The sequence below is a fragment of the Scomber scombrus genome, chromosome 20 (genome assembly GCF_963691925.1).
Source record: "Scomber scombrus chromosome 20, fScoSco1.1, whole genome shotgun sequence".
NCBI classification, from domain to species: domain Eukaryota; kingdom Metazoa; phylum Chordata; class Actinopteri; order Scombriformes; family Scombridae; genus Scomber; species Scomber scombrus.
Window position 1 is genome coordinate 19,588,762 of NC_084989.1, and position 16,832 is coordinate 19,605,593.

The 16,832-nt window shown below is 40.2% G+C and overlaps 1 protein-coding gene across 1 annotated transcript; it reads right to left on the reverse strand.

The window, feature by feature from the left end:
• Positions 1–8,273: 8,273 nt before the first annotated feature.
• LOC134002531 (uncharacterized) lies at positions 8,274–15,891 on the reverse strand. Its single transcript, XM_062441878.1, has 6 exons — positions 15,834–15,891; positions 15,222–15,375; positions 14,781–14,941; positions 14,413–14,619; positions 14,152–14,333; positions 8,274–13,820 (listed from the first exon to the last, which is right to left on the reverse strand). Exons 1-6 carry the CDS (start codon positions 15,889–15,891, stop codon positions 8,274–8,276), a joined length of 6,309 nt encoding a protein of 2,102 aa, XP_062297862.1.
• Between the last annotated feature and the right edge of the window lie 941 nt (positions 15,892–16,832).

The following is a 16,832-nucleotide window of genomic DNA, read 5'->3' on the forward strand; positions in this document are numbered from 1 at the left end:
TTTGAGTTGGTTAGTTGATACATTAAGTTTCAATGAATATTGTGTTAAAGAGTCTCAGAAATACTTGTTTTTCAGATGGACATCTTGGTTGCAAATTGGTTACCGTAGGCGATTTGAGGGGGGATGATGTCCCCCTTGTTAGCAAAAAGACCAAAATGCGTCCCCTTTTTTAACCTCCCATCCCCTCTCTGTCAGGGCAGAGCAGGGATGCTTATTGAGTATGTTCTGCGTGACTCATTGATCCTTTACAGGGTTTCCCATTTATGTATTAAACTGCAGCGGATCGCCACTGTTTAATTAGCCCCGCTAGTTTTCACGTCGGCATCCCCACATAACTTGTACTGTCCCATGGATACACAGCCTGTGCTGATGCTGCGCCGTTACCCCGCCTCCCTCCCTCTCTCCACCTGGGTGCGCGCGAGGGGGGGGGGTCGGAAGTACAGCGGCACCGAGCGGCACACGAGCGTGCTAATCACATCATGTCGTCAAAAAGAAAAGGTGGACAGGTTGACCTTCGTTTATTTTTCAGGTAACGTTGCCGGTGCAACTTTTACCTTTTAACTTAGGTGACTGCTTTACATGAAGTAACGTTAAATATCTGTAAAGTTTCCACAACTAATAATATGTTTTTCTTCTTGTTCATTCAGTTAAATGTTTGCACATTCTGTACAGTGAAGCTCAAAGTTTGACACTGTAGGCTGTTTTCACATTAATCTGCTGAAAGTGGAAACTTTCTCTGTGCTCATTGAAAACCTAAATTTAAAGGGTGGGCCTACAGTGTGTGCAAGATTTATCATATCACAAATTGTTTGGAAGCCAGATTTGTCCAGTATTCAGTGTACATAACTGTGATGTGAGCACATACACTGAGAATGGACTTTACAGTGAAGGAACAGACGTCTTGTGTACAGACTTGTGAAATGAAATTAATAGATTATGGAATTAATTATATTTAGGTTCATACCATTACTTTTAAATAGAATGGACAAAGTCAGATAGCAGCAACAGGAGGACAACAAGGTGAAGGAGAGAGAGGAGCAGCAGGGCAACAAAGTGAAGGAGAGAGAGGAGTAGCAGGGCAACAAGGTGAAGGAGAGAGAGGAGCAGCAGGGCATATAGGTGGAGGAGAGAGAGGAGCAGCAGCAGGGCAACAAGGTGGAGGAGAGAGAGGAGCAGCAGGGCAAATAGGTGGAGAAAGAGAGGAGCAGCAGCAGGGCAACAAGGTGGAGGAGAGAGAGGAGCAGCAGGGCAACAAGGTGGAGGAGAGAGAGGAGCAGAGGGGCAACAAGGTAATAAAAGAACAATAATGTATGGCAGATGTCTAAAACAACATGCCTATCATTAGATTTCTGAGGTTTACGAGGTGCACTTGGAGGCACCATGATGTCTCACAGGCAAAGCGTTTTTATGAGCGACTGACCGCTATTGGTGATGGTGGGGTGGTTAACAAGGTGCATCCCCCATTGTTAAAAAAACCCAAATCGCCCACTGGGTACAAAGTAGTGTCCATATTCAGCTGCTATCTTAAATTTATTGCCTTTATCAAACCACTGGCATCATACTGATTTCATAGTGTGTTATAAAATGTGTTAACTGTTAACTTTCTTTACGATTTCGGCCTTGGGCGGCTACCCACATCCAAAGCACTTGGAATAAACAGTGCAAAAATATGACCAACACATGCTGTGCACAGTGCCCAGTTTACAGAGATCGATTATAACAGCAGTCTGTGACAGTGAGTGAGTCGGTGAGGAGAGTGCCTGGGATGCCCCCTCGACCCGGTGGAGGTGGTGGGAGAGAAGAGAATGATGGCCAAGCTTTCATCTCTAATGAACAATGACTCCCACCCCATGAAAAACACCCTGGCTGCACTGGAGAGCTCCTTCAGCGACAGACTCCTTCATCCAAAGTGTGTGAAGGAGCGATATCGCAGGTCCTTCCTCCCTGAAGCTGTCAGACTGTACAATCAGCACTGCTCCCAGTAAACCTCAACACCCCCCCACCCCCCAACCACCAAACCTGGACACACTGCACTTTTAATGTCCAATCCTCTGCAATATTAGTATTTCATGTATACGGACAACACTAATAATTTCAATTGTGTGCAATATACATATATATTTATTTAACTTTAATCTGTGCAATAAGAATATCTGCCATATTACCACTCAATACCAATATTACTCTTGTAAATCTTGTAAATAATGTAAATAATGTCACGACTATTACTACATATTTCTTATTATTATCGTTCTTATAGTTTTCTTAGTTTCTTAGTTATCGTTTGTTTTTTTATACTTTTTTTTTTTTTGTTCTCTATTCTTTTCTTATTGCTGCTCTTATATTCTATTACTTTCTACTCCTTACATTGTCAAAACAGGCTATTGTGTGGATAATCCTTGCTTTCATTTCTAGTATGACATTTCAGCTTTTAACTATTTACAGTAAATCAAATCAGCGATTCTCTGAAGTTGATCAGAATAGCCTCTGATTGTAAGGTGTAAGTGTTAAAGAGTCTCAGAAATACTTATTTTTTAGATGGACATCTTGGTTGCAAATATGTTGGTTCCCTTTACAAAGTAGTGTCCATATTCAGCTGTTATCTTAAATTTATTGCCTTTATCAAACCACTGGCATCATAATGATTTCATAGTGTGTTATAAAATGTGTTAACTGTTAACTTTCTTTACGATTTCGACTTTGAGCGGCTGCCCACGTCCAAAGCACTTGGAATCAAAGTGTAACAAAATGTACAGACAGTGGAAAAATATGACCAAAACATGCTGTGCACAGTGCACAGTCTACAGAGGTCGATTATAACCGCAGTCTGTGACAGCGAGTGAGTCGGTGAGGAGAGATCTGTGCGTAGTAAAAAACATTAACTTTTTATGCTCGGCAGTGGTGATCCTAGGATTTGGGGGGCCCCAGAAAAAGAAGCCCACTGAGCCCCCATCCCCCGCATCACGATTCACATGTTAACGCTGACAGCCCTAATATTTATATGCATTATATATGTTCTGTCCGACATCTGGCTTGCAGCAGGTCTCTGTGCAGGTTGTTAACAAAAGAGGAAAACTATCCTATTTTGTGTGCCGAGAACTTTTTTGTTTAGTCGAGTTATCAAAAGAGGTATTGTGTATCATTGCAATAAAAAATAATTTTTACTTTTTACTTTTGTACTTATTTCAGAGCCTGTACTTTCTTACTTTTACTTAGGTAAAGGAGTTGAATCAGTACTTCTACTTTTACCAGAGTCTTTTTTTCACACAAGTATCTGTACTTCTACTTAAGTACAGAATGTGAGTACCTTTGGCACCTCTGCTCCAGACAGACACTTCATTGTGTTTTTGTCACTCATCTGGAAATACCTTAAGAACCCATTTTGGGACCAGCTTCCTTTCTTGAGAGAATAATTTTTAAGGTTCTCTTAAAAATGCAGCTCTTCAAGTCCAATTTATTTCCGATACTTAAACCTTCATCTTACCTCTGAGCTTGGGAGACTGATTTGACAGAGAATCATAAAGAAAGACACAGTTAATAGTTTGTTTTGGGGCACTCCTGAAGACCTTTTTTTGACACTGTGGTGGAATCAGCCATCTTTTATGGGGTGGTCACCTGGAGCAGCAGCATCTCGGTAACGGACAGGAGGAGACTGGACAAAATCATTAAGAAGGCCAGCTCTGTCCTGGGATGCCCCCTCGACCCGGTGGAGGTGGTGGGAGAGAGGAGAATGATGGCCAAGCTTTCATCTCTAATGAACAATGAATCCCACCTCATGAAAGACACACTGACTGCACTGGAGAGCTCCTTCAGCGACAGACTCCTTCATCCAAAGTGTGTGAAGGAGCGATATCGCAGGTCCTTCATCCCTGAAGCTGTCAGACTGTACAACCCTACCCCTACCCCCCGCCCCTGCCCCCCGCCGACAGCAGGTATCAAACCAAAGTATTAGTAGTAAACAATATTGATTTTTTTGGTAATGCATTTCTTTATGGTTTTTTGATTCTAACTTACTAAATTGTTTACATTTTCTTTAAAAAAATGTTTGTTAATATTATGTGTTTATGTTAAAAACAAATATTGAGACTCAGACATACCTACATTAGCTTTATATGTTCATCAGCCTCAAAAATCCAGGATCCAGTGGGCCCAACTTTAATTGCTACCTTTAAGACATTGGGCCTAGTTTTTTCATGAAATACAGAAGTCAACTTCAGTCACACTTTTATTGTTAACTTGTTAGCTACAGTAGCTAATATTGTTTATTCAGCTCAAAATCCATGTAAAAACTAACATATCCTGTAAAAAGTTGTTGTCTGGGCACCCTGGACAGAGATGTTGGTGAAGGGACTGACCATCTTCATGACAAACTGCTGAGGGCCATAAATCTGTCTGGATGAGTCCGGTGTGGAGAGAGTATGTCGTCACCCCTGCGCCTGAAACACAAGTGAACACCTGATTAACATAGCTGATATCAGGGTATAATACACAACTTGTAGTCGTTTAGCCAGTGAGCCCTGCCTTCTTGTCGTAACTATTCTCGCTGTTAATGTCCTTCCTCAGGAGTGAGCCATGGACGTCAGTGATGATCCTGATCCTGGCTGATACAGATCTTTTAATCAGATCGATTAACAAATGTGTCAACAGGAAGTGACCTAGGGGACAAGCAGGGGTGGACTAGGACAATAATTCAGGCCGGGAATTTGACTCCATTCCAGGCCACTCTTTTCATGCAGATAACATATATATTATGATAAAATTCTTTTAATTATTATGTTTTATAACATATTGCCAATAAAATACAAGTAAATTGCAAGAATCCTATATCACACAAATAGAACAACACACGTCTAATTTGATATTACAAATCCAGTGGTCCAGTGTTTCCCACAGAATTTTGTACATTTTCAAGTCAAATACATCATTCTGGTGCACTCTGAGAGCAACATTAAGAGGTTATATCTAGAAAAAGGGTGTGCTTTTGTAATTTAACTGCTGGTTGTATAGGTATAAATGGTGATGACACACCCACAAAGCACAGAAAATAAATTTTACCAGTTAATAAACTAAGTTTAGTTTTGTTATTTATTTACAGTATGTCAGATTAATGGTTAATGGTCCTGTAATGATTTGCTTAACTGAACTGGAAATTAAGTCAAAGCAGATTCGGATTGGGCTATGAGTTTCAAATAAACCTTTCAAAGAAACACGGTAACTTTATTTGATACAGTGTGTAGCTGTATGCTCACTTGAGTCCCAAAAACTCATCATCAGAACAGTCGCTGTGCGACACGACCGAGTCGGCTCTATGAGCTGTCTCCTTTACGTGAACGATGAGAGCCGGCTCTACCGAGAGATGTTTTTTTTCACTTTTAGTAATTTTAACCTCACCTTGCTTAAAATCTAAGGAGAAAGGCAAGCAATGATTTAAAGTAGGCTACGGGATAGATATAATATCTGCTGTCAGTATAGCTGGGCCTGCCTGGCATGTCTGGTGTTAGCCTACATTAATATTTTATACTAAACATGATGTAAAATAATGGAAAAGTGGAAATTATTAAATCTAGCATAATTACACCAAATAACTTCAGTGATATACGTGCACACATACCAATCATAGGTGGAAAATTTGGCTGAATTATAAAAGCCAGAAGTTTGGGAGCTTGCTGAAATTAGCCAAATGCCTCACTGTCACCAAGCACACTGTCCTCTGTTCCATCCAGTGGAAAAACAACAAAGTCTGTTAATCATTTAGGCTTCAGGTCTGTGCTCCTATTGTGTGTCCTGCCAGTGTACAATAAATGACCAAATATGGTCATGTGCGCTTTTGTACATTGCAAAAGAGTACATGACAATTGTACATTTGCTGCCCCTTGTCTGTATTGTCTGTAAAATGTCAGTGCATTGTCCCAAACCCAATGATTATTGATTTAAGATAATAGAAGGGGTTAAAACCTGATAATATTCACATTTGGGAAGCTGGAACCTGAGAACTTTTGCCATTTTTTGCTTTAAAATGTGCTTTTTTTTATATCAATTTAGTCTGTTTTAGCTTTTGTTTTAGCTGCTTTATCTCACTCTCTGATGACTTTTATATTTTAGCTGTTTTAATTCTTTCTCTTGTTCTTTAAAAAAACAAAAAAAGTATTTTAATTTGTTTTTTAATGTTCCTTTTGCACTATATGTAGCACTTTGAGTTGCCCTGTTGCTGAAATGTGCTATACAAATAAATTGGCCTTGCCTTGCCTTAAATCATTATCGAATTATCAACATTGTTGATGATTAATTATCTGTAAAATGAACTAATGAATTAATTGACTAATCTTACAGCTCTCTCTTATTGGGGCTGAGCAGGCACGACAAAAACAAGCTGAGAAGCATAACAGAAAGCAGGTCAAACAGAACAAACTGAACCGAAACAGAGGATCCAACAGTGATAGGATAGAAAAACAACACTTAATACAGGAGGGGTTATTACAAACAATACATACGTGAGTAAAACAAAACACAGATCAAGAACATGAGGAAATCAGGCAAGCCAGGAAATCATGGGAAATACAGACAATAAACACAGTGAGAAAACCTTTCAAAATAAAACAGGAACTAAAATACAATCACTAAGTTTAAGCAGGATGTTACAGATGTATATATAGTATAGAGCAGAGCCATATGAGAGATGGCGCTGGTACAGAGGTCCTCAACAGGGGGTTCGCGACCCCTAGTGGATCCGCGGAGGTACTGCGGGGGGTTAGGGTTAGGGTTAGGGACAGCTGACAGCCAAGTGTAACATAACCTAGTTAAAAAGGCCCAGGTTAAAACCCACTTAAATGGAGAAACTACGCCATCTGCTGTTTAAATTTGTAGTGCATCAGGGAGTATATATATTGATTGTATATTACTTGTCTTAGGTTAATTTCGCTATGTTTTTTAATTATCAGCAGTAAAACTTACGTTAGCAAACAGTAACCGCCTTTCCAGACAGAGCATGCACTGTTTGCCCACAAGAGAAGATGATGATACTCTTTTGGTGTCCTTTGTCACAAATGCAGGTATGATGTATTGCTTAATAGTATAGTAATATTTAAGACATGCAGATGAGCTAAATTATGCTGAGTATTTATCGTACTTTACCACAAAGACAGTGAGTGAGTGCAGTAAGTGGTTTTAGAGCACACAGAATCCTATTGTCCAGTGTCAGATAACTCTTTGCTTACCAGGCCCAAACAACCATTTAAGAAGTTGTGTTTATATTGTAACTGGAGGGCTCACAGGTTTGGGACTTCAGACAGTTCATTCAAGTTCATTGCTCGTAATGGCGGAGATTGTATTGCAACGTTGTCCAGAAGTATTCTGACAGATGAAATGCAATTTGAAATGGATCTCTCAGAAAAGGTATGGGATTGCTATCATGAATGTCCAGTGTGATGTTTCTGTCAATGCACCTGGTGGAGGCAATTTCAGAGATTAAAGATTATCTTCTTGTCCAATCAAAGGAGTGTTTCACAGTGCTGCAGTGTTACATGATGCATTGATTGAGACCCTTGATCAGACCCTCTTCCGAAAGGTGCTGCAGCCTAAAGTGAGCGGGGCTTTAAACCTTCTTTATGCAACACTTCATAGAGACTGGAAGCTTTTTTTATTGTACCAAATATCTGCATTGTAAAACACCTCAGAATAGTAATTTAACTAAATAATTTCTTTACTTAGAGGAGGAATTGCTTAACTGTGATTGCAGTTTTGCTTTAGTAGTAAAACATAGGTGTAAACACTAATGTAGTATATAACTGAATCTGTTTCCAGTTATGGCTCAACTGAATCTTTGACAGACTTGAACAACTACAGAGACAAGCTGTATAAATTCAAATGTATTAAATATTTATGAAACAATATACATTTTTGTACAAAATGTACATAAATTATTCACTTAATTGTAATGCTGAGTGTTTGAAGTGAAATGTGAAATGAGACAAACAGTGATACAAAACATTACATTTAATTTTTTGTATCCACACAATTGAGGAAATCTGTTTACAAAAATGGAGAACCATGTAGACTGCAGTGCCAGAATTAATCAAAACAGTATCTAAAGTCAAACACACATAAAAAACTAAATAAACAATACAGAATTGTTACACAAACAATAATACAAGATCAACTCATGGAATTAACACAGGAATGCTGTTATATTGCAATGGCCATTATCAGCTTACCATTGAATTTACTGGCAAAATCTAAATCATTTTCATCCTGCTAACCAAGTCTACTTTACATTTTTATAATCTGGTCGAAACATCATTTATGTCCTCAGCTGGAAGGGACTCTTGGTTATCGCTGACATTTTCGTCTCCAGATTTTTCACTCAGTATAGCTACCACTGTTGACAGCGTGGCATTGGGATCCAACAACATCACTAAAGGCACATTCACACCTCTCCTTTGAAAGATGAGATTTTGCAGAGTCATGGCCTGCATGGAGTCAATGCCTAAGGATGAAAGAAGTGATTCGTCTTTCAGCTCACTCTTGTCCACGCTAATGGTCTCTATAAGTAGTGAGGCAACATAGTCTTTTGGTGAGACAGAATTGGTTTGTTTTGGAGAATCTGTCTCTTTGGACTTTTGAAAAGCTTCCTCTACTAACGTGGACAGGCGCAGGGTCAAGGCCACATTTTGAGAGAGGATGTTGTGTCTGATATTTCTGAAGTGAAACCTGCAAACAGCCTGTTGGGGTCGGTTGATCACAAGGCATTGCTCCAGACTTTGGTGAATTTCAGCCACATTCAACACCATCATCCCCTTTGCCTCCAGAAATTGCTGGTAATGCTCCTTGTTCAGGAGAAGCCCCAGGTTCAGAGCTCCCCAGTTGATAGACTGTCCTGGCATACCGAGTTTGCGCCTGTACTGACAAAACATATCGAGGAATGTATTGGCTGCTGCATAGTTTGTTTGTGATGCGTTTCCAAGAAAAGCAGAGATGGAGGAGTAACACACAAAGTAATCTAACTGACAGCTCACTGTTGCATGGTGCAAATTAAGTGCACCGTTTACTTTGGGTTTGAGAACTTTCTCATAGAGAGATCTGTTAAGGGTCTCAATCAGCCCATCATGCAAGACCACTGCACTGTGAAACACTCCTCTGATTGGACAACCAGGGAATTTCAGGTTGATGCCACTGATAACCTTGTGCACATGCTCAGAGACAGATATGTCACACTGCATGGTAGTTATGCAGTTCCCACACAGTTTTTCCACTTCGCATATCTCTTTTTTCACATCTGGAGTGGGCTTGCTCCTGGAGAGTATGACAATGTACTCACCCCCTCTTTGCGAGATGAATTTGACCGTTTCAAAGCCCAGACCAGAGAGACCACCTGCCACAATGTACACTGCTCTCTTTTGGAAAAGCTGTTTTTTTGTTGGCAGCAATGGAATGTCACATAGTGTACTCTTGATACCTCTTTCTAGAGCCACAACAGCCAGTTTCCTTGAGTTGAAGTATGTTTCTGGTTCCTCTGAATGAATTGTGATGCTTTCAGATTTCATATTCTGAAAGGTAAAGCTTTCAAGAGAAAATGTCCTGCTCAAGTTCAAGGACTTGAGCCAGTGATCAATGTATGGCCCTTTTGCACTCAATGATCCCTTTTGTAAGATGACTGGCATGTGAATTGTCTGCACATGAACATTTTCCTTTATACTTTGGAATACATCCTGAGCAAGCAGAGACGGCGTCTGAAATTCAGAGATGATGACAACATATTTGACACCAGGAATTTTGCAGATTTTAGCAATCAGGGATTCATCATATGGAGGTAGGACAATGAATGTGTCTAGCTGATTGACATCTACAAAATAGCCATGTCGTTGTGTTTTAACTATCACATTCCAACCAGACTTGCGAGAAGTGAGTGCCAAGACTTTCATCAGAGCAGAGTCAGGGACAGAGGATATGATTCCTAGATGATGTTTGGCTCTAGGCAAGGCTTGATGCAGGATTTCCCAAGCAAGCACAAAATAGGAAACACAGGGTGTTTTTCTAAGGCACAGGAAGCGTTTGGTGCTGTAGCACACATCCTCTGGAACTCTAACTTTGCTGGCTGCCACCACAGGATAACAGCAAGCAACTTGGTCTCCCACTTTCAACTTCCTGACATATTTTCCGACTGCTGTTATAGTACCACTGAAATCAAGGATCAGTAGCTTGTGGTTCTGTGAGGAGTGTTTGTCCCAGTATAGTGTCTGGCCAAATTTCAGATCTGAGGCACTTACAGGGAAGTAATCTGATGAATGAACACATATCTTAGTGGGCCGAATTTCAACTGATCCATCACGAATTGGCTGCACCCCCTTGTCAAAATGAATCGCACTCAAATGAGTCATCTTATGTGCATCAGCTGTCTGAAAGATGCAGGGTTCAGACATGTTAGAGGTAAAACTGCCCTGTGAGCTGTTAGTTATCTCAGGTGGGGTACGCACAATAGAAGGTTTTAGAATCAGCCCGTCTTTTACCACCAATTCTGGGTACTTGCTGCAAGGATACGATCTTAAGACATCACAAAGAGCAGCAATGTCCTCAGCAGAGATAGTGCTTATATCAACCAACTGAAATGAAAGCTCTGGTATCTCTGCAGCAAAAGATCTTGTCATGCCAGCAAGTGCAAAACCTGGATTTATGTGGTCTAATGTGATGTCAGATGAACAGTAGGTTATCACTCTGATGGAGTTTGGGAAGTGAATTCTCTTGAGCTCAAGAACTATTTGGCGGAAAGTCTCACAGCAGTTCGTCAAATTCTGCAGGACAACATCTGCTGCCAGTGAAGTGAGGTTTTCTTTGCCCCACAAAAATAAGACCTCGTCAAAGTTTTTCTCAATGTCTGTGATATTGAGGTTTGCCAACAGAGCAGGGAACTCATAGCTCAAGATGTCTTTTGCATGTGTGAAGGAAATGTATCTAGACCTTGAGTCCAAATGTTGCTGTAGGCCTTTAGAGATCCCCATACTATCCCAAAAGACCAAGGCATTAGGAGGAGGAGCAGATTTCATACCTTCAGGGATGACACTAAAGTCATTATGGTAGAAGTACTCCTCAACCACATTAGAAGGACTGCCAAGGTGCTTGACCATCACATGCTTAACCTCAACCAATACTCTGCCTTCTTTATCTGCAAAGCAGCCACAGACCTCAAAGTGATCAACACCCACATCAGTTGCTCTCAGATAGACAATCATCTCATCTTGCAAGGGTTCCAAGACTGTCAAACTTCCTATTTTTGCAGGAAATCCTGGTCTACCAGCAAAAATGTGCTCGACTGTGACTGGGAGAAGCTGCATCAGGTAATCCAGCACAACAGGATGAACACAGTAATCATGCAACTGAGACTGCAGTTCCTCTGGAACTGTGACAACTGCAAATGCCTCTTTCAGATCTTCCCCATAGTGCACATTCCCCTTATTATTGAAGACATCTCCATACTGAAAGCCTCCTTGAGAGAGATACCCATAAAATTCCTTAGAACTCACTACAGATGTGCATCTTTTGTAGATGGAGCTTAGCAAAATGGACTGCACCTCAATCAGCCTCTCTTTCTTTGAAACCACTGTGCCTGATGCATACATTGCAGATGAGGAGAATACAGTGAAACTAGTTTCTTTCTTTCTTTGTTCTAGTTGCACTTTCATTTCTGGTGAATTTTGGGTAAAAACAAATGGATTGTGAAAATTGACACTGAGCTGTAGTGAATTGAGTGGGACTTTTGGTTTGGCAGTGGCTATAAATGCGGCTAAACCCAATTCAGCATAGAAGGCCCCAGGGATGATGGGTATGTTGTTGTGTTTGTGCTCTTTCAGGTAGAAAGAAGAATCAGACATAAGATCACAGCTGAAAATGTTGCTTCCACTTCCACTCAGACGGAGGACAGGGTGATTACTTCCTGTATGTGTCTGTGCTGCTCCTATGATAATATCCTTGTCTGAGCAGTCAAACTGATATTTTGGGAAAGGCAGTGGTATGGTCTCGTATCCTGTGTAGAATGTGTTCCAATCTACCTGAACACCCAGCTCGAACAGCTTAGAAACAACTGACATGATTGTTTCTCGATCTTTCTCTGGCTGTACCGAAGCGAGAACAGCTGTGTCATTACCCAAAGATTCCATGATATTTCTCTGTAGCGCTCTTCTTGGCCCAATCTCTACAAAAACTGTGTTCTTTTTTCCTTTGGTTGCTGACCTCACCGCTTCCTCAAAAGCCACTGGCTCGCGAATGTTTCTTGCCCAATATTCACCTGTGCAGAAATCACCCTGATGTGCTTCCTTGCCCGTCACTGTTGAGAACAACTCTGTGTGGAGATCATTTACCTGTAAGGAACCAATTGTCTCGTTGATTTTTGGCAGAATTGGATCCATCATGTGGCTGTGATAAGCAGCAGGGACATCCAGAACACGGAGGAACAGATTCTGACTGTTGGCTGTGGTGCTTAGCTCCATGTGAAAGCGTTCTATTGCATCTGTATCACCTGAGAGGGTGCAGGACTGTGGGCTGTTGAAAGCAGCAAGGCAAATTCTACCAGAGTATTTAGGGAGAAGAGAAGCGACCTCTGATACAGCCATATTGCTGATTACAAGCATTTTCCCCCCTGTGACTTTTGTCTGGAGAGTGCTGCGGAAATAGATAACCTTTACTGCATCTTCAAGAGACAAGAGGCCAGAGCAGTGAGCGGCTGCAACCTCACCAACAGAGTGACCCAATATTGCGTCAGGCTTGACACCCCAGTGTCTGAGTAGGGTTGTAATGCCAACCTGGATAGCGAAGATGAGAGGTTGGACAACATCTGGGTTTTTGAAGTCACTACTCTCAAACTCGCTCTCAAGTGTCTCCAAGATGTTCAGCGCACTCAGCCTCTGGAAAGATTGTGCAATCTCTTTGATCTTACCTCTGAATACAGGCTCGTGTTTGAGTAGCTGCTTGCACATGCCATGATAAATGACACCATTTCCACAGAGGACAAACACTAACCTTGGATCTGAATAGGAGGGGCCAAAAGTTTTGTCAACGGCAGCACTTAGCTTCTCTTTAAGATCGACTATGGATGAAACCTCAATGGCCTTCCTGTATTTGTGTTTCAGGTGGCTTCTCCTGCAAGCTGATGTGTACAACAGAGAGTTTAAATCAACTTTGCAATCTTCGTGTAGCTGGTTTATGGTGTCTTCTATCATCAGAGTGAGGGATTTTGGTGAATTTGCTGATAAGACAAAATACTTTGCCTGCTTCCTGTCACTCTTTTGCTCAGTATGACACAGTTTGTACTGTTTGACAATGGCATGGGCATTTGTACCCCCAAAACCAAAGTTGTTCACTCCTGCAATTCTAACACCAGAAGCTTCCCACCTTTCTACTTCCTTAGGAACTGTGATATTCAGGGCTTTGGCATCTACACTGGCAGTCTCTTCAGAGTAGAAAACTGAAGGAACAATGGTCTCATGCTTCATCATTAGTAGGACCTTAATGAGTCCTGCCACCCCAGCAGCAGATTCTGTGTGCCCAATGTTACCCTTCACAGAGCCAATCCGCAATGTCTCTGTCCCAGGAGGTCTGGCTTTAGCAATGACGTTTGAGATGCTTTGTGCCTCTGTCAGGTCTCCAACTTGGGTCCCAGTCCCATGTGCCTCTATGTACTGGACATTTGTGAGGTCGCACTGTGAGTAGATTCTTCGCAGCAGCTCCTCTTGTTGTGTCATGGAGGGTTTGGTGATTGGCGTTACTGCGTGACCATCTTGGTTGACAGCTGTTTTGCTGATGATACCCCAGATATGGTCATGGTCTTGTATAGCCTGTAAAACAAAAACAAAACTAAATGAATCAATGAGAGCATACATTTTTTTTTATAAATATGTAGTGTTGATTCAATAAAGACATGGGAAATTAATATTGGGATATTTAGTCTCAGCCCAAGTTATGTAAAGAGTTGATTGAGAGAAACAGGGCTAATAGGAATGAGCAAGTTGCCTTTTACAGGTACCAATTTATGTTCAAAAGAGATATAAATTATAAATTGATTGATAATAAATTGATAATGGTCAAATTTCTAATATGGTCTGATGTTAATAAAAAGGAAGGGAGCAAAGGAAGTTGTGATCTTTATTACCCTCTAATTATTCTGACCTTTTTCAGTGGCTTCAGGAGAACAACACCGCAGCCTTCTCCTCTACCATAGCCATCTGCCCTGCTGGAGAAAGGTTTGCTCGTCCCTTCAGGTGAAATCATCTTGGCCTTGCTGAGAGCAACAAACACTCTTGGCTCTATGATACAGTTGACGCCGCCACACACAGCCATGTTACAATCTCCTGATAAGAGGGAATGTGTACAGTGTTTTGAAATCTCATATTACAAGATCCATCGTTGCCTTTAATTAAGAATACAGACCTTGTTTAATGGATTGACAGGCAAGATGAAGAGCCACAAGGGATGACGAGCAGGCACAGTCGATGGACAGTGAGGGTCCAGTGAAGTTGAAGATGTAGGAAACTCTGTTTGCTGCTATACTCATGGCGAGCCCTGTGCCAGTCCAGTGATTGATCACACTTGGGTGCACATGTGCAGCATTTGTTTCATAATCTCTGTTCATAAGGCCTGTTATAAAAAGCAATATAAAAATGGACGATTTAAGGAAAAATTTAAAGTGGACATTTGGTCTAGCACAAAGTAATTGCATTTTTGTCAATTGAAAGTCTTTATTAGTAATGTTACACACAAATGTAAATAGCCAGTCATCGGAAAAAATATTTTCTTACCAAAAAAAACTCCCGTCCTGGTCCCACTGGCCTTCTCCGTTGGAATTCCAGCATTTTCTAAAGCCCTGTAGACACACTGAAGGACCTGTTTTTGTTGTGGATCCATTTGTTCCACTTCACTGTCAGTGATGCCGAAGAACTTGTGGTCAAATTCATTGAAACTGAATATATAAAAAATCATTAGATTATATTTAATAACTGAGAAATAGATCATAATGTACACTTGTATAATTAAATTAATGCCAATGATCACAGCAAATGTGATAGAAAATAAGAATGGACTTTCCTCTCACACTACTTGGTCTGTTTAAATATATACAACAAATTGTAAGCATTTTTTATTAAAAGCACCTCAATCAGCAGTTAAAAAAATATTGTCACATATTGCCATTGTTATTTTTACTTTGTTATGTGTGTATGTGTTAGGATTAAAGATCATACCCATCAATGAGAGCAGCCTTGGCTGTGCAGGATTTACCCGCTTTGGTGTCGTCAGGGTCATACCACCTCGTTAAGTCAAATCTCTCCTTGGGAATTGGCACAGAACAGTTTCTCCCATTCATCAAAACCTTCCAGAAATTTTCAAGCCCTTCTCCTGTTTGAAAGATATATAAAATAGTTAAAGCTTTGAAACACGTTGGTCTCTTAATAAAGTTCTCCTATACTACATGTGTTGCTGGAGCTTTGACTTTCTTCAGACTTTTTTCCTTCTCCATGCACCTTGGAAATAGGTGAAGTTGTGCCAGAAACCTCCACCCTGTTTCTACAGCATTCATGAACCCAGGTTGAGATAAGAGGTTTATCTTAGGGAAGTTTTTTTGGTAAGTTCAGAAGTAAAACGTGTAAATGATGCAGTTCTCTCTCTTTTTTTGTTTTCTCAGTTAATTTAGATAATTTTCAAGTATCTGAGTATACATGGTGAGAAAACCTCTAAATCGTAAATTTGTCAATGAAATATTGAAATATAATCAAAAATAAATATCGTAAGAAAAGAAGCAACATCACAAATAAAACAAACCAATAAAACTAAGTTCCCAAATGTAAATGTCTTACCGCCTGGAAAATTGCATCCTATGCCCACCACTGCAATTCTGTCTTCAGCTTCCTCCATCCTGTCTGAACCTCACTGAAGAAGAAAATCTTTACTGCACCATTAAGTCAACATCACTATTGCTCCTTCACATCCATAAATAAATGTCTTTAAAATGGGAGTAATTAGTCCAGTTTTGTCATGCACTAGTGCATCCTTACATCCATACTGTTTGCCTTTTCCCTCAGTGATGGTATCACTGCTGGACTTGCAGTTGATTCTTATAGCCAGCTTCTTTAGGTTATTAAACATTAATGATTGATTGTATACGTGGCCATGGAGATGAAGGACTTCAGTGCACACATTTATGGCGCCTTGCAAATGATTAGACAAGGTTTAATGAGTAAATCAATACCGTATCCAACACTGAGGTAACTCTAGGTTTTGTTTCATAGAAATTTCTCACTGTTATAGCATTGATAACAACCAGTCAATCAAGCTTATCAAGTTTGTAATATTCTTTTTGGCAACATTTAAAAAAAAAAATCTAATTTCATGATTTAAAACCTTATTCATTTGTCAGAGTCAAAGGCATAGATTTGGTTTGGTAAGTACGGTAAGTTTTGTTAGATGGACAAAATTAACAGTATGAACACTTTTGCTACCTTTTATTTCTCTTACTGTCTGACTGCAAAATGTTTACTTGAGTTGAATTTGCTGATGTAACTTCCTGAAACCAAACTTACATCATTATTTTTTCTGATTTCAAACTTATATTTTACTTAAAAAAATCAATATAAATAAAATGTATATTCAAAAATTGCATATGATAGATTTTCACAATAACTGTTACAATAAATATTAAACCAGCTATATGCATTAAACCATTTTCAGACCTCAGATTGTGTATCCAACAGTTTTGTTGATTTGGGCGACACAACTCATGACCAAATAACCTTCATGTCTCAATGACACACATAGCCTATAATAATAACTGTGATCTTGAAAGGGGAGAGTTGACA